The following is an 18,004-nucleotide window of genomic DNA, read 5'->3' as shown; positions in this document are numbered from 1 at the left end:
GCTTTAATTCAGGTGGTACAAGTTACAGCTGTAGGTTCTAGGGTCAAACCCTACTGATGACTCATTAGGACAACTTTGATTTTGGCATATTTTAACTTTTTTTTTGTTAGTTTGTTCTTTGGTATGGAATAAGGAGGAAAAAAATTCCATATGTCAAAATTAATGCTTCACCTTGCACACTGCATCAAAAGGTTAACACTTCTATTTAAACATAACTGGGCTCAGGGTCACAACAGAAATCAATATTAATAGAGGCTATGTGATTTTACCTATCACTGCAGGTGTTCTTTTTTCAAACCTTTTATATTATTGATTCCCTATCTTTCCACCAAGCCCCTTCATAAAAAGGAAGCACATCCACATTTTTTTGTGTGAAAAGCAACAGGCTGCATGGTAACATGTGTACAAATAATCATATACATACCCAGAACACTGAGCTATAGGGCTCACGTGTGCCCACTGCAGAGGCAATATGGCCCTGCCCTGTGCCAGAGGAGATCTGGGAGGAATTTTGGCCTCAGAATTCCTGCTGCTACAACTTTTCAGCTGGCAGCAAACTCTCTCCCCTCCATCATGTGGGGTCAGCTCTTTGGTTGGTGCACAGTGAGAAACAGAACCATGACCCCACCTGTTCCTTGCCATGCTTGGGGTGGCTTGCACCCTTAGTGTACAAATAAGGATCGGTTCCTGTACTTTGGGGAGTGCGGGGATTGCTAGCATAACTGTACCCAGTTGCTCTGTAGAAGTCTGTGTGTGTGTGTTTATTTGCACCCCCTTTCCCTTTCACACTGATAAAGCATCTGGGCACAGCCTGGCTTGTATTGTTTGCAAATGTCTAGCCATCTTCTGCTGACGTGCAATACCCTCCCACATTTTGATATGGAGTCTCTTAAAATAAATGTACTATATAAAACGGATAGGCTAATATTATTAATATAGTAGTATATAATTAGTTCATTAGTAGTAGTACTACTACCACAAAACTCCATTAAGCTGGCATTAGAGATAAAAGGTATTGAAAATTCAGGGTGCCACGTCCTGCTAATCTCACATAGGCTCTCTCTTATGACTTTGGAGTGGTCCAGACAGTGACATGCAACATTGCTCGAAGGGAAGGTGGAGAAAGCCCAGTGTTAAATCTGTACAAAGGTTCCTGTCTAGCTGAATTACTGTAGTACTCCATGAGAGTGCAGCAGTGATGCAGAATAGGATATTGTAGAGAGAGCTGGGGAAGAGAGGAAAAGGGCAGAGGATAGAACAGAGGAGACAGGATAAAAAAGGAAAAATGATAGGAGTATTGAGGCATGAAAGGTAAGAGGTAAATAGAGGAACCAGATAACATAAACTAGGGGGAAGACTATAGTAAAGGTAGAGACACTGGTCTGGATCCTCAGGTGCATGAAAAGGGACTTTGCTCAGCACATTTGAGGAGAAGCATTGCAGAAATACTGGTTTCCTCCTTTCATCCATGGGGCTGAACTGGCCTCTGGCCCAACTTAAAGCAACTAGAAGGCTGCATCTGTTTTTCAACATATTTCTGGGGCAAGCTCCAGCAAACTTTTCTTCATCTCCACTCACTCCCACTTACTTTAGGGATTCACAACCTGCAGAAAATTCAGCCACTTCCATCAGTATGTCTTCATTCAATTTCTCATTTTTCAGCTTAATCTGAATCACCTGGTAGGGAGGTGGCCAATCTTATTTGGAGGGGAGGGGGGAATTGGCTCTAACTCTTCAGGCTGCCTTTTTTATTTACGTTTCCTCCTAGAAGGTCAATTTACATGCATCATTGATTCTAGACAGGGTTCTGAGCCTGACCACCCGCTGACAGAAACAGCATAGTATTCTGAGGGTATCACATTCTGGCTACCCTTTGGTGCTATTGGATCAATAACCATTTTTAGATTAAACATAATGGTCTGGGTGTAACATAATCTGGACTGGTAGTGGGGCGATGGGGAAGATGTCTTCCTTCCTACACACAGGTTGCTGTCTTTATCAATTAAAGGTTCCATCATCAGTGCTTTTGGAAAGACTCTTTAAGGAAATCTCTGTAGCTTCTTTCTCTAAAAAGTGGTCGTTATTCATATCTGACTTCAGGAGTAAACTCTATAAACTCTGTCTATGCAGTAGCATTGGTCATTCCCAGGATATTAACAGTTGTTCTAAAAGTTTTTCCTCAAGTTTGACTTTCAAGCAACTTGATCTTTTTCTCAACTGAAGCAAAATTGTAATCAAAATTCTTGGCAGTAATTTTTGTCTTGGCTTCCTGAGAATGCATTTTCTTTAAAAACAGAATGAAAAACCAACTGTGCATGGAAACTGCCTTCTGAGAATGCTGCTCTCAGCTCTACCAGTTCCCCTTTCACCAATCACTGTACATTATCTTAAAAATGTAATTTTTTAAATTGTCTTTGAAGGATGCCTCTGAGGAAATGAGTTCTCATCTTCCACTTTTAGAGTGTTTATTTTGAACAGCAGGTGTCTCCTCTCTGGTGCCTGTACTGATTATGATGTCTGTTAGTACAATATCTAAAAGGTATTTAAGTTACATCTTTTTGGAGTATCACACTTAGACTAGATAAGAACACAAGCCACTTGCACACCTGATATTTGCTACAGAGGGGAACAAAAATCCAAGGCTGATTGTCTTGAGCCTTAGGCCCCATGTGTGGGGACATATGTGGAATGTGGTGCTTTATTGGCTTTGGAAAGTTTCCTACTATGGAATTTGATGTGGGTCTTTGTGCTCAACTCCCCTTAAGGGAGGGGGGACTAAAAGACAGAGGGTCAGAGCCTCAGAGTGGCTCACAATAGAGGCTCTGGCCCAGAGTACTTTCCCTTCCCCCTGAGTAGCCTAGATTTTTCTCAGAAAACTACTGAACTGTATCAAATTCTAGTAATCGAGGTCAGAATCTGTCTAGAAGGATTTGATAAAAACTTGAAAATCTCTCTGCTCCCAGGAGAAAAGTTTGAAATCGTATGGTTGAGAAACTCTGGACCAGACTTTTCAGATGACATATAAAGCTTAAAACCCAAATTACAAGCATCTCAAAACACAAAGATTCAAAAGGCAGCCACTCCCCTCCTTAAACCCTCATTGTTTTCTTTTATGGTTTCCATAAGGGTCAGAAGCAGTTGCTGACAGTGACCCTTTCTTACTCTCCAGGCCTATATTTCCAAAAACTAAAAAGCATTCTAGAGCTGGAGCCTGATAGACTGGTCTCTACATTTGTCGGGATAGAAGTAGTGAAGTGCACCAAATGGGAGGGAGGGAATGGTGGCACTCTTTTTCAGACACCTCTCATAAACATAGTACCTGGATGTTTCTGCTAAAATGATCAGTAGCGAAATAGTTAATCAGGTTAATATTGAAAATGTGTCATACTGATGGTGATACTCCTTCCTACTCTGCCCACAAGCCAAGCCAAGCAAGTGTGATTTCATTAATGTCAATATGAGTTGCAGGTGCTCAGCACCTCTGAAAATCTTAAGGTGCCTAAAATATGGATTTAGTTGCTTTACTTTTATGCAACCAGATTTGAAAAATTGGATTTCTTTTTTAAAATGAAAGTGTAAGCCTTGTCTAGACTGGGATTATGCATATGACAGGTATAAACCATGTCTACACTAGAGCAGCTAGCCTGGTACAGCTACATTTGTGGCTGAAAATCCAGGGTAGATAAAAAACTGATGGAGCCACCAAAACATTGCTAGTATAGTGTACCACCATGTACATTATTGGCTTTATCCAGATGCTAGGCTATGGATAAACAAACTCTTTTTTTTACTAGCATCTTTGCTAACTGTGACCTGGAGGTCCCCATTGAACAGTTTTTGAATTATGCTAGCTGGTTACTGGTGGTCATAACCAGGTTTCTGTGTATGGGAAATGAAATCTGTGGTTGTCAAACCTGGTTTTTATAATACAGCAAAAGAACCTCCTGCAGTGGATGTTTCAAGGGGACCTTTCTAGTTATAAACTAATATAATAAATCAAAACACTAATCCCAAGAGGTTTGCAGTGTTGTCCTCCTAAACAGCATCTTTCAGATAAAATGAAATTTGCTAATTATCAGAAAATTGGTGTTAGATTGAAATATTTGCTGAGTATTTGATATCACTACAATGGAAATATTCAGCCTCCCTACAAAGAAGATGATTATGATCAACATTTTCATGCTCCAGTATCTGGATATGTAATATTAATAAATGCAGTTTGTGTTTCACGGCAGAAATACCTTTTAAAAAAGTATAAAGGGAAAAATACTGTCTTGTGTAAAGATCATTGATTGCTGAATTCATACTTTACTAGATGAAAATGAAAAGCTAAATGAAAAATTCAGAGGAGCACAATCTGCCTGGAAAAGATTTGGATTTCAATGGTGTGATTATCCAGATTGCAAAAGTGCTGCATGCAGTCACTTGTAAATTTATGTTGCAGATTTGTGATATGATGCATGTATGAATGAACCAGAGTAAGAAATATTTGTTTTACTGCCAAGTCTGCAAACATTTGTGAGCCATCCAGGTATACTGACCACCCAAGGTAATTGTCTTGAAAACATGTTTGTGTGTGTGTATGTGTGAGGGAGGGTGAGAAATATCTATGCTTTTGCTATACAGCATAATTACTTGAAAAGGACTCTGTGTTTGTGTGAGAGAGATACCAGGCAACTGCTGGAAAAGGCCTGTATATGTATGACATTTATGCCTTTGTCTCTGAAGCAAGAGCTTGAAAGGGTGCCTGTGTGTGAGAGAGAACAAGGGAGAGAGCACTTGCCATGCCTGTTTTAGTATCACAGGTAATTTTGTTTTACAGAGGATGTAGAAACCTTCAGTGCTGCATGGTGAGTGTGCCTTTATAACAGCCAGCACAGATGGACACTGGTAACCATACACTGCAGCCGTAACCCTACTGGCCATCTCCTCAGGCTGGAAACAGCCCAATCTGCCTTTTTCTGAACTAGGGCTGTCTGCACTTCCAGGGGCATAGTTTAAAAAAGAAAATCACACCCCTTAAAGAAAAAATAGTCGCAAGCCCAAGCCCAACAGTCCCCACTGAGGCTACACTCTCCTTGATTGCAATGAGAGCTTTAGCCAAGTAGGACCCAGAGAGTGCACGAGGGGCAAGAATTGGCAACATCCTGGAGGGGGAAACTGCCCTTGGGCCAGCTAGCGAGTCCCACGAACTCCCCGCTCCAGCCTTCCCCTTCTTTCCCGTGGGGCTACTCCAGGGGTAGTGACTGGCCAAGCGGAGCAAGGGGCTCACAGTGGGCGGACCTTTCCTGCCCCTGCCGGGGCCCGCGGCGAGCAGCCAGGGAGAGCAGCAGAGGTGTGAGGGGGAGGTTTGGGCGGGGGAGCTCCCGAGGCGTGGGGCGGGCACGGCTCAGCTGCCCTTGGCTGTATCTTTAAGGCGCTGTCCCCGCCTTCTCCCCCCGGTTCGGGGGCCCGAAGCACAGCCCTCCGCCCCTCCCCCAGCCGGGCTGTGCGCGCCCGGGCAGCCGTCACGCCGCAGGTGCGGAGCTGAGCTGCACAAGGCGAGGCTGCTGCTGCTGCACCGGCCGGGAGGGAGCTGTGGGCGCCGGAGCGAGGCAGCCCCTTGCCGCGGCCAGAGCCCGAGCCGGGCCACCGGGCAGCGATCTCCCACCGGGCGCGGAGCATGTCTGTGGTGACCGGGGGCAGCGAGCCGGGTGCCGCTGGGGGAGGCGGCGGGAACCGGGTTTTCTTTCAGAGCCCCCGCGGCGGCGGCGGGGGAGGCGGCTCCTCCCGGGAGGACTCGGTCTCCGCCCCGGCGGCGGCGGCGGCGGTGGTGCAGGTTCAGCAGCAGCGGCGCCACCAGCAAGGCAAAGTGACGGTGAAGTACGATCGGAAGGAGCTGCGGAAAAGGCTGGTGCTGGAGGAGTGGATCGTGGAGCAGCTGGGGCAGCTGTACGGCTGCGAGGTACCGCACCTGCCCGGGGCGCGGCTGGGAAAGGGGCGAGACTGCCCGGGGAGAGCCCTCGGCGTGTGGGCGATCGCCCACTGCACCCCCTGGCCGTGGGAGACACGCACACTCTGTGTGAACAGAGAGGGGCTCTCCCCTTTGCTCCCCCTCTCGGGTGTGTGTGTGTGTGTGATCTCCCTATGCTGCCTGTGCCTCTTCCCCCCCCCCCAACTCTACCTGGAGACACATGGGGGGGGGGGTTGGTGTTTAAACTTTTTCCTTTTGCGCGTGTCTATGGTTTGATTAATTGGAAACGCTGAAGTGTGTTTTTTTTAAACCCACCTCTAAATGACATTCCCAGCTCTAGTGTCCCCTCCCCCCTTTCCTCCCTCTCATTTCTTATGTTCGTAAAGCAAGATGCATGTTCCTCTGTTAAGCCATTTAATTAATTTCGTCGCAAGTATATCTTTCAGCGGGAATAGTCACTGCAGAGGCGCAAAGGGCTTTTTTGCAACGGGGGATTGCAGGGTGCCTGTGTGATTGTTAAAAACACACGTTTAGTGGCCATGTGTAGAGTAAAGGGGCTGAAGTCTGGTTTGCACTGATCCTGAGCAGCTCCGATTTGTGTGAAGGTGATCCTTTCATTTTTCTCTTCCCTTTCCCCGGCGGTCCCCCAGAAAGGGGGGGAGGGGAACAAGCCTTCTGTTCAAACAATATTGATAATCATATACATGGCATGCTGCGGTAAGCTGGCTTTGATCCTCCTGCCTCTAAACCTGTCTCTTGCTGCATAAAGGGGTTATAAGTACAAATTGATTTAAGCGGTTTAAAAATGCTGGGCTGGCTTCAGTTACTTAGGCTGCCTCCTGTCTTACGTGTGTGCAGTGTTGCTGTAGACATGTTGGTTCCTAGGGTATTAAAGAGACAAGGTGGGTGAGGTAATATTTTTTTATTGGACCAACTTTTGTTGGTGAGAGAGACAAGCTTTAGACCAGGGATGGGCAAACTACGGCCCACTGGCCACATTCGGTTTGCCAGCTGATTTAATCCGGCCCTCGAGCTCCTGCTGAGGAGCGGGGTCTGGGGCTTGCCCCGCTCCCATGCTCCAGGTGGGGAGCAGGGTCAGGGACTGCTCCACGCTCGTGTGCTGCGGCTCCCAGAAGCAGCAGTTTGTCTCTCCCCCCCATCGGCTCCTATGTTTAGGGGCAGCTAGATGGCTCTGTGGCTGCCCTGTCTGCAAGCGCTGCCCCTGCAGCTCCCATTGGCTGGGAACTGCTTGAGGTAAGCGCCACCTGGAGCCTGCACCCAGGGCCGGCTCCAGGCAACCAAGCACATGCTTGGGGCGGCGCCTGGTAAGGGGCGGCCAATCTTGGGGTGGCGCGGCATTCCGCGGCGGGGGGGGGGGGTTTCCGGTGGCGCGGCGCTCGGTGGGGGGGCGGCGCGGGGCGCGGCGTTTGGCGGGGGGCGGCGCTTTTTTTTGCTGCTTGGGGCAGAAAAAAAGTTAGAGCCGGCCCTGCCTGCACCCCTGACTCCCTTCTGTGCCCCAATGCTCTGCCCCAGCCTTGATCCCCCTCCTGCCCTCTGAACCCTTCAATCCTAGCCTGGGGCACCCCTGCACTCCAATCCCCTGCCCCAGCCCGGAGCCCCCTCCTCCACCCTGAACTCCTCTTTTCTGTCCCCACCCCAGATCCTGCACCCCCAGCCAGAGCCCTCACCCCAATTTCGTGAGCGATCATGGCCCGCCATACAATTTCCATACCCAGATGTGGCCCTTGGGCCAAAAAGTTTGCCTACCCCTGCTTTAGAGCTTTGAAGAAGAAAAGCTTGTCTTGGTTGATTCAATAAAAGTTGATTCAATAAAAGATATTACCTCACCCACCTTATCTTGTCTTACATGTGAGTCTGAATGGAATACTGTCATCCTATGAAGTAACATTATATAGAGCAGCAAGTTTGTTATGTTTACAGTTTACATAGTATGCTGCTGAATGACTATAATATAACTGATGCTTAGTGTACATTAAAACATGTTTTTAAAATTTAGGATTGTCTCCAAACCATTCCTTCCTTTAACCAAGTAATTGCATGAGGGAAAGCTAGCAGAAATATAAGAAATGCTTGTCAGGGAGAAGCTAAATTGAGTGACTTGTGGGCAGTGTTCTTTAAAGAGGGTATTTTCTCTTTAGGCTTCAGTGTGAATATGTTAAGTTACTTGTATGTATGGGCCTATTAAATGAGACTCTGGCTTATTCTGTTTTGTATTCGGCAGCCTTTTAGTAGAAAGAATAGCAATGGTTGGATATTGACTGCTGCCTTTAGCATTGTTCACTTTACTGGAGACTAACTGGTTGTAACTTGGGAACAAAAGGGAAGCATTCCAGAGGCTCATCAAGTTAGTGAATAACATTACACACATTCTTCAGAATAAATGGAGAAACAAGTGCTTGATTCCTACTGCATTAAACATAAATTAAGTGCTTATTTAATTACATTCTTTACCTTACATGTTTCCCCACTTTTCTGTATTCACAGAAACGAAGTGAATGTATTAAATTGGGGAATCAGTCTTTAAGCTCTATAGAGACTGTGCTAATATGGTAAAATATATAGTGTACACTGTAGGATACAATAGTCTTGTCAGAACATTATAGCAGCAATTCTGAAGATAGCATTTATGTGCTGATGTTCTGCTCAGTTCTGGACAATATTTTAAAAATAAGTACTTGCTCCAGAGAACTTGCCACTAAATAAAACTAGTAAATATTACAGCATTTCTTTTTCAAATGTGTGATTATAAAGTCACTAGGATGAAAGAGTTCAGCATTCTGATCTTGCATTATTACATCTAAGCAGTTGATGATAAAAGCTTGGGGCACAGCAAAACTGTCCTGTGTTAGGAACAAAACACTTCCTTTTGCGAAGAGTAGATGAACGTGGGGGAGGGTTTCTACTGAAGACTATGCAGGACAACATATATTGTGAGTGATTCCTTAGTTAAAATGTCTTTTGCTAAAGCATAGGTAAAATAAAATCCTCCGAAAAACCGAAACAAACAACAAACCAAAAACACCCTCAAAAAGCAATCCCTACATCCTCAGGGCTATAGTCCAGCATTTACAAGGTCTCAAAGTTAGACACTTCTCAACTGAAGTTCCAATGTTGCCTTTCCTTCCCTGTATACCATGTCAACTTCCGCCTAGGGATCACCTCTTCAGCTTTTGTTCTGAGGTGAAATCTTGGTTCTATTGAAGCCAATATTAATTTTGCCACTGACTTCAGTGGAGCCAGGATTTCACCCCAGGGTCAGGAGTACCTGTCAACAAAGAAGGAAAAGCTTGATACGTCCTGAAGTGCTGATGTCTAAATTAGATGTGAGGTTTGAATAACCAGGCCTTGGGCATCTTACACACATGCATCTTTAAAAATCAGCATGTCTATATTTTAAAACTGGCTTCATACTATACTGTCTAAGGTTGCTTCCCTCATTAAGAAATGTGTGTAACAAGTTCAAAGGTCTTAACTAATCTGACACATGGACTTTCATCATCAACTGAGGGAAGAGGATAGGTGGGAACTTAGTAAAAACCAAACAAACCATTGTAAATTTAACTCCTCAGACAGGCTGCTCCCCTTTCCCCTGCCCCAAATGGTGAAAAAAGCATTCACCTTTGGTCTGAAAGGAGCAGGGGATCTCTTATAGAAAACTTTAACAGTTAAATGGAAAGATAAGTGTAAAGATAAATGTATAACTACTTTGCTCTTGAAGTTTCTTGTTTTTTAGCAAACTCTCATGACTGGCTCATTTCAGATCTGTAGAATTTACCCAAGTTTTTTAAGAAAATGGTGTAAAGCTTGGATTAGAAATACTAATTTAGGTTAATGTCTTGTTTTCCCCAGCTCTTGCTAGACATGTCACCTTATGGTTAAGGCCCTACCAAATTCACAGTCCATTTTGGTCAATTTCACAGTCATAGGATTTTAAAAATTGTAAATTTCATGATTTCAGCTATTGAAATCTGAAATTTCATGGTGGTGTAATTGTAGGGATCCTGACCCAAAAAGGAGGGTTTTTTTTGGGGGGGGGGAGGTCACTAGGTTATTGTAGGGGGGGTTGTGGTTCTGCTACCCTTACTTCAGTGTTGCTGCTGGTGGCAGTGCTGTCTTCAGAGCTGGGCAGCTGGAGAGTGGCGGCTGTTGGCCAGGAGCCCAGCTGTGAAGGCAGAGCCGCTGCCAGCAGAAGTAAAGATGGCATGGTATGGTATTGCCACCGTTACTTCTGTGCTGCTGCCTGCAGAGCTGGGCCCTCAGTCAGCAGGTGCTGCTCTCCGGCCACCCAGCTCTGAAGGCAGCAGTGCAGAAATAGGGGTGGCATGGTATGGTATTGCCATCCTTACTTCTGAGCTGCTGCTGGCAGGGCGTTGCCTTCAGATCTGGTCACCCGGCCAACAGCTGCCACTCTCCAGCTGCCCAGTTCTGAAGGCAGTGCAGAAGTAAGGGTGGCAATACCACAACCCCCCTAAAATAACCTTGCAATTCCCCTGCAACTCCTTTTTGGGTCAGGATCTCCAATTTGAGAAACGCTGGATCTCCCATGAAATCTGTATATAGGTAAAAGCACAAAAAAGACCAGATTTCACAGTTGGTGCAGCGGGAGACCAGATTTCAGGCTCTGTGACGCGTTTTTCATAGCTGTGAATTTGGTAGGGACCTACTTACGGTACTTTGTAGTGTCATGGTATATCTACACAGCAACTAGACACCAATGGCTGGCCCGTGCCAGCCGACTCAGGCTCACGGCGGTTGGGCTGCAGGGCTGTTTCATTGCTGTGTAGACTTCTGGGCTCTAGGACCCTCCCACCTTGCAGAGTCCTAGAGCCCGGGCTCCAGCCTGAGCCTGGAAGTCTACATAGCAATGAAACAGCCCTGCAAGCCCGAGTTGGCTGGCACAGGCCAACTGCAGGGTGTGTAGTTGCTGTGTAGACATACCTTCAGAGTTGATGGCAATAGTCAAAGGGCTGAATGATTACTAGGCTGTCAACATTCAAAATAGTATTAAATATCTATAGTCTGGTGGCAAGTGTGATGAATAATGTAAGATTCTTTGCTTAAATTATTTTTAGGTTTGGCTGTAGCTCCCGTATTGAAACTTAATCACACTGTTAATAACTGAGTGAAAGCTGGTTGGGAGGAATTGGTCAGCTTAGCTTCTATGAAAGATCCAGCACAATTTCATAATATGGTGATGCTCAGATTCTGAAAGAATTTTAATCCTCCAGAATGTGTCACTAAGCTGTGGAATGGATAATTCTGGAATAGCAAGTCCATGGTAAGGTTTCCTGTCTAATCTGTTGAGGGACTCAGCATCTGCAGTTTTCACTGATGATGGAAATAAGTAATTACCATCCATTCTTGGGGGAAAAGCAGAAGTAGGGTGATGAGGGGTACTTTGAAGCTTAGTGCAGAAAATGTGTACAAAATAAAGCTTGGACTCTAATATTGTGACTGGGTAAATTTGCTGTCCGCCCACTGATCTCCATTTAAATAGCTTCTTTCTAATGAATTACAGTAAGACTCACTGGTAAATAAATACTTCCAAAACCAGAAGTGTCCCTTTATTTGAAACCTGAAATGGGGTCCTGTGTCTCGCTTCCAGTACTTGAGAGAACTCGGGGTATAGGAGTTGAGAACAGGATTTTTAAAAAGTTTGTGACTTTGAAAACCTTTTAATTTTTTATTTAAAAAACTGAAACTTGAAGTTAAACTGTATAATGAAAAGCTTTTCATTAGAACATCAATTTTTCTTCAGAGAAGTCTTTTATTTTTATAAAGACACTTGCCACAATTACAACATACAAAACTTGAGTTGCCTTTAAAAGGAAGACTGTTTACATATGATTAATCATTTAGAGTTGTTATGTTGGGGATGAGGGGTGGCTTGCATTGTGAAGGGCTGGCTATTTTGAAAGCAAACTTTTGCAGGACCAAAGAACTTGGAGTAGGATTGAGTTTGAAGCATTTCAAGTAAAGGTGCTCTGAAACAAGGTCCAATGGAATCCAAGGTGATCCAACCCACTCATGAATGTAGTTGTGCCAAGTTCTCAGGATGACTGGCCTTAAAAACGCAAATATGAACCCAACTTAAACGCCTGTTCACATGACCTCTGGCACTTAAGAACCCCTGATCCAGAGTAATTCACTTATCATTTGTCATAATGAGCCTCCCTAAGCTTAAAAAAACCTCTCAAAACAATTGCGCCTCCCCATAGTTTACTAAGACAACGCAAAGAATGAGAACATAAGAACGGCCATACTGTGTCAGACCAAAGGTCCATCTAGCCCAGTATACTGTATTCTGACCGTGGCCAATGCCAGGGGCTCCAGAGGGAATGAACAGAACAGGTAATCATCAAGTGATCCATTCTGTCGCCCATTCCCAGCTTCTGGCAAACAGAGGCTAGGGGCACCATCCCTGCCCATCCTGGCTAATAGCCATTGATGGACCTATCGTCCATGAACTTATCTAGTTCTTTTTTGAACCCTGTTATAGTCCTATGCTTTGCAAGAGTATGAGGATTCCTCAAATATAATCCTATGCTTTGCAAGAGTAGAAGGGCTTTGATCAATGTAGTTATAATAAGCATATGAGTGTCAAAGATACTAATTTTAGTTCATAAAGCACCTTTCATGTTCTCTCACAGATCTGTTCAAAAAGAGTACAAATCATAACAGCTAAAATAAAACTGCACGAACATTTTAGGAAATCATAACGCCAAACAACCTCTTTGTGCCAAGTGGCTGAGGGCGCACAGTTTTACAGGTATCTCCTGGGTCAAGTATATGCAGAATAATGCACTAAAAGGGGGCATGTAAGGTCTCTACTGAGAGCCAATAGCCCATTGGTGGTCACAATCATTGCAAAATGTATCTATGGAATATATTTAAGAAGGTATGCATCTGTACTGGAAATTAGGTTCCTTGAAGTTAAAGCAGGTCACCTGGAGGTGACATGCCTCGGACAGGTTCTGGTCAGGCAGGCGGTAGTAGACGCTTACCTCTCTGACTAGTTTTTGTGTATTGTGTGTCTCACGATGTAAGTCTACCTGCATAGGGAGCCACCAGCTAATCAAGATTGTGAAATCGACAAGTTATCATGAAATCTATAGGAAAGAACACAGAACAGGAGGGTGTCCAGTTTATGAATAAAGATCAAAAGGCTGTTTTGATACATCTGGGGTTGCAAAGAGAGAGAGCATCCGTCACTGAAGAGACAAGCTGACAGTATGGCTTGTCTCATGAAAAAGGGATTACAGCCTGCCGGGCTAGAAAATGCTGGTGAACAATACTTACATTAGACATAATATCTTATTAAATCTAGGCTCTGGAATGCATGTTATAAAATAAAACCATATGTAACAATTTGTTTCCAATATTTCTATTTGTTATTGCCTGAATCGTTATACTGTTTTAAACAAACTTTTACCTGTTTTTACTGTAAACATACCCAAGTGCTGTATGTTAAATGGAATGGTGCTCTGAGTTGGAACTAGCAAGTTGGGTGTACTGCCTCTTTGGGAGCAGTGAATGCTGGGAGTGTCCAGTGAATCGAGGGGGCTAGACACCACAGGGGGACGCATGGAGGGCTCAGGCATTGGAGTGTGCCTATTGCTAACCTGCGGCTGCGTGGGGGTGACAGAGTCCGTGGGCAGGGAGTCAAGAGTTTAGCACTCAAGGTCGCCAACACTTTATGCTCCACATAGGTCAGGCGTAGCAAGAAGTCTGTGAGGGTGCTGAGCTAGTAGCTGGAGTGACCTCGGCCATGAGTGCCATCGTTGTCCCTGGGGCTGGTGGAGCTGGGGCTGAAGTGGAGCTGTCACTGGCTGAGACCAGCTGGGTAGGCTGTACGGGCACTATGGGGAAGGCAGCATGTCACCCTGGTCAGGGACTGCATGGGGCCCTGGCTTCCCCCTGGTACCCGACCCAACCAGATACAGGGACCCCACACCTGCAGTGACTCCTCCCCGGCGTGAGTGGCCAAGCTCCAGAACCGGGAAACTGGGAGGAAAGTGACACCAAAGCCTTTGCAGAACTTACTTTGGGGTTGGAGTGATGCTCCAGCAGCACTACATCCCTGGCCAAAAGAGAGGAAACTGGCCCCCCACTTTGGCACACACACTCTCTCCTCCTCAGGGAGAAGGGCACCCCATTGTTTGAATATCTCTGCTCTAAATTATCCAAAACTACATACATATTTACTAATGAATCAGTAAAGTGAAAATGTAGGGCCTAAGTCATATTAGCCTTTAGTAGCACAAGTTTTAGTGGCCCTCACTGGACTAATACTGTGTAAATTCATTCTGGTCAGTTTCTTCAACCTCTGCAATATCTTTTTTCTTTTTTTAGTTTAAAAAAAACAAAACTCCTACAAAAAGATTTAAAGCATCTTTCTCCACAAGTCTGGCACCTTTAAAACCCCTGACCAAATTCGTAGGTGATGAATAAGGTTTTGTAACTGATGCTGCCTTAGAACCACTTGAAAATGAATAAAAGAATCAAAAATTTGTGTAATTTATACCATCTGGCTGGTGGCCATGTAAGTTACACCAGTGTCGATTTCCATATGCATCGTTTGCCTTTGCTTTATATTCACCACCAAATTTAAAATTTTACACAGTCCCTGGGACAATTTCAGAGATGATCAGGTCAGTTCTATAAGTAACTTTCTGTGCTGTGGTACTTTCTCCCAACAGGTATATCTAATAAGTAGGGCCTTACCAAATTCACGGCCACGAAAAAGGTGTCACAGACTGTCAAATCAGATCTTTCGTGTGCTTTTACCCTATGTGATACAGATTTCACAGGGGAGACCAGCGTTTCTCACACTGGGGGGTCCTGATCCAAAAGGGAGTTGCAGGGGGTCGCAAGGTTATTTTAGGGGGGGTTACGGTATTGTCACCCTTACTTCTGCGTTGCCTTCAGAGCTGGGCAGCCAGACAGTGGAGGCTGTTGGCCAGCTGCCCAGTTCTGAAGGCAGCACCCTGCCAGCAGCAGCAGCATAGAAGTAAGGGTGCAATACTATACCATGCCACCCTTACTTCTGTGCTGCTGCCTTCAATGCTGGGCAGCTGGAGAGTGACAGTTGCTGACTGAGGGCTCAGCTCTGCAGGCAGCAGGGCAGAAGTAAGGGTGGCAATACCATACCAGGCCATCCTTACTTCTGTGTTGCTACTGGCGGCAGCTCTACCTGCAGAGCTGGGCCCTCAGTCAGCAGCCGCTGCTCTTCAGCTGCCCAGCTCTGAAGGCAGCACTGCCGTCAGCAGCAGTGGAGAAGTAAGGGTAGCAGTACCATAACTACCACCCCTACAATAACCTTGCGGACCCCTCCCCCTAACTCCTTTCTGGGTCAGGATCCCTTCAATTACAACACCGTGACCTTTCAAATTTAAATAGCTGAAATCATGACATTTACCATTTAAAAAATCCTATGACCATGAAATTGACCAAAATGGACCATGAATTGGGTAGGACTCTAGTAATAAGGCATAGTGGTGGCTACCTGCTTATGTGGTGAACACACATGGCGGGAATAATAGCGTGTAAAACCTACAGTGAACATTGAGGAAGAATCCAGTTTGTATTACAGATTGTTGGTAGACCTGTGGTATGTATGCATTTGTATAATAGAAAGCAAGAGGGCTTCTAGTACTATAAATGAATTCTTCTTTTGGGCCTTTATGAGAGTTGAGGACATTACCCAACCAATAAAGTTCAGGACAAGTTCACTGTCAAAACATTCTTTGCTTTGTATGGCATTTGGATCATGGCAAGTAGAGGTGAGTACATAGTGGTATCAGTACAGAAATATGTGCTCATTGTGCACGCCTACAGTTGGCTACTGGATTGTGAGAATAGGTGGTCTCTGTCCAGTGGGACAAATTGCTTTGCAGACTTTGATTTAGATTAGATGTTGAGGGTACCTGGAAAACCAAGAGTTGACTTCAGATGGCTGTTCTCCCCTCTCATTCCTTCTGCTGGCTGTAGACTGTAAAGCAAATTTGAATGCGAGCAGGACAAGATGTCTTGCAGCCTTCTGCTTCGTTCACTTCTATATGCTTAATTTAAATTGCTCAGCTATAGAGTTGAGAACAATAGAGAATTTATTTTATGCCTGATTGTGTTTTGTTCTAAACCTTGATTCAGGGGGGCAAGGTTCAACAGGTGGTAAGATATAGATAGGTTTCAATAGCCTATCTTGTCTTGTATGCATTTGACCAAAAAATGGAACTTGTATTATTCAGATTATCATATCTAAATTACATTTTTTTTAAACAACCTTATGATCTCAGAGAAGCAAGAGTAGGTATAATATGTTGCAGATGACTTGTTCATATTGTGGGAACTGGAAGAAAGTTTGGTTGTCTAGCAGACTGTGACCAATCTCCGTAATAAGTGTCTGTTACTGCATTGCATTGCTGTAGTCCAGCCAGGAAGTATACCTGGGCATGAAGCAAGAAGCAATCGGCCCTTGAGGAAATTCCCACTAGCACAGAATGCAGCAGCACGTCTCTTCAGCTCTGTGAACTAACACAAATACGCTAAGTCTGTCCCCACAGAACGTAGCCAAAGTGAAGATCTTAGTCTTTATCTTCAAAGTGCTTAATGGCTTGGGCCTAGGATACCTAAAATCATCTAAAACTCCAGGATGAAGGAGTGAGATTCCATGTTTCCCGCTCTGCTTCCCGGGGCAATGAAGCTATGCTGTCTGCCACAAGGGTGAAGCTTATCCGTGTAGATGTAGATTTCTTGGGAGGCCCATGCAGAGCTGGGGAACAGACTCCCAAATGGTCAACGAACTGCTTCAAACCTTACCACTTTCCATTCCAAGTGTAATGTGCCCTTTTCCATGTTGCCTTCCATGGTAAACACAAAGCACAGCAGACGTAAAACAGTTGAGAACCTCCAACAAAACCTCTTGCAACACTCCCTCTAGAGATAATGAGGGAGGGGAACCACACGTGACAGATGCTAATTGAGTTGCCTAATGGGTTTCTGGAAGGTGCTCATACTATGGTGATAGGGTGGTATGGAAATCTGAGCACAATAAGGGATTTGGTCTTAACTGTACTAATCATCATAATCCTTTCCAAGAACAGTACCGAAATGGAGCAAGTTAAAGCTACTAAAGTAGTACTACAAAAGATACAGTTACTAATTTACAATCTCCTCTGAATAGGACAGGTCTTAGAGATGAAACTATTGTATTGCTAAATATTTATTTAATGTCATCATTCACGGCATTTCCAGCACCTATCTCATTAACAAAACACTAGTCAAGGCTAATGGGTATTAACAGGTATACCAGAGATAATACTGTATGTACTGCACCACTGAACATAGCACATCAATGTCTGTATGCATTCACATGCTAGTGAGCCAAAGCTTCTTGTACATCTCTGATTACCTCAGTTATTACAAGGTGCCTGCCTGGGATTTTGTGGCTGCCTTCCTGTTCACCTCTGGTCTTCCACAATAGTACTGTCTGTCTGCTTCAGCCCCTACCATCACCTGCCACTGTGTCTGTGCTATGCAGACCTTAACTCTCTGAGGTGGTTGCTATGGTTACTAGCAATCTGCTTGTTCTGCATCTGCAGGAACAGTAAATGGAAGTGTTTGCAACATCTAGGTAAAACATTTATTTATTTATTTGGCACATCCCATCCTCGTTGAAGTCACTTGTGCTGTTTTTGTTGACATGGCAAATTAGCTATATGGATTTAATGGGCTGATGCTGTATGGTGTACTCTTTATCCAGTTTTTGGAGCAATGGTTGAAATATTCTTTATTTTTCTCGCAGAGTTTCTTATTCCAAAGAGGATTGGACCCCCGTTGTGTAAAATATTGCTAGGGTATAGAAATTTAGTGCCAGTTGTGTGACATTACTTGTGTGTCTCTCTTTGAAGAGATTCCTTTTAATTTGGGTGGAACCCCACTCTCCCCAGGGTAATTGGTGTCTATATTCATTCTTGAATAGAATGGATGTGGCAGGAAAATGAGATGCATTAGCAATAATTTGGGGAGTGA

General features: G+C 44.7%; 1 protein-coding gene across 1 annotated transcript in view; it reads left to right on the top strand.

Moving 5' to 3' along the window:
* The first annotated feature begins 5,580 nt into the window (after positions 1–5,580).
* The window catches only part of PPP1R14C (protein phosphatase 1 regulatory inhibitor subunit 14C), a 70,376-nt gene continuing 57,952 nt past the window's right edge, over positions 5,581–18,004 (top strand). The window contains exon 1 of the mRNA XM_024200108.3: positions 5,581–5,944. Within this exon, the coding sequence (XP_024055876.2) occupies positions 5,663–5,944 (282 nt within the window). The 5' untranslated portion in view covers positions 5,581–5,662. The remainder of the gene's footprint in view (positions 5,945–18,004) is intronic.

This window comes from Terrapene carolina, unplaced genomic scaffold, assembly GCF_002925995.2.
Source record: "Terrapene carolina triunguis isolate 2854851 unplaced genomic scaffold, T_m_triunguis-2.0 Scaffold85, whole genome shotgun sequence".
Classification (NCBI taxonomy): Eukaryota; Metazoa; Chordata; order Testudines; family Emydidae; genus Terrapene; species Terrapene triunguis.
This window is presented reverse-complemented; position numbering and strand designations above follow the sequence as displayed.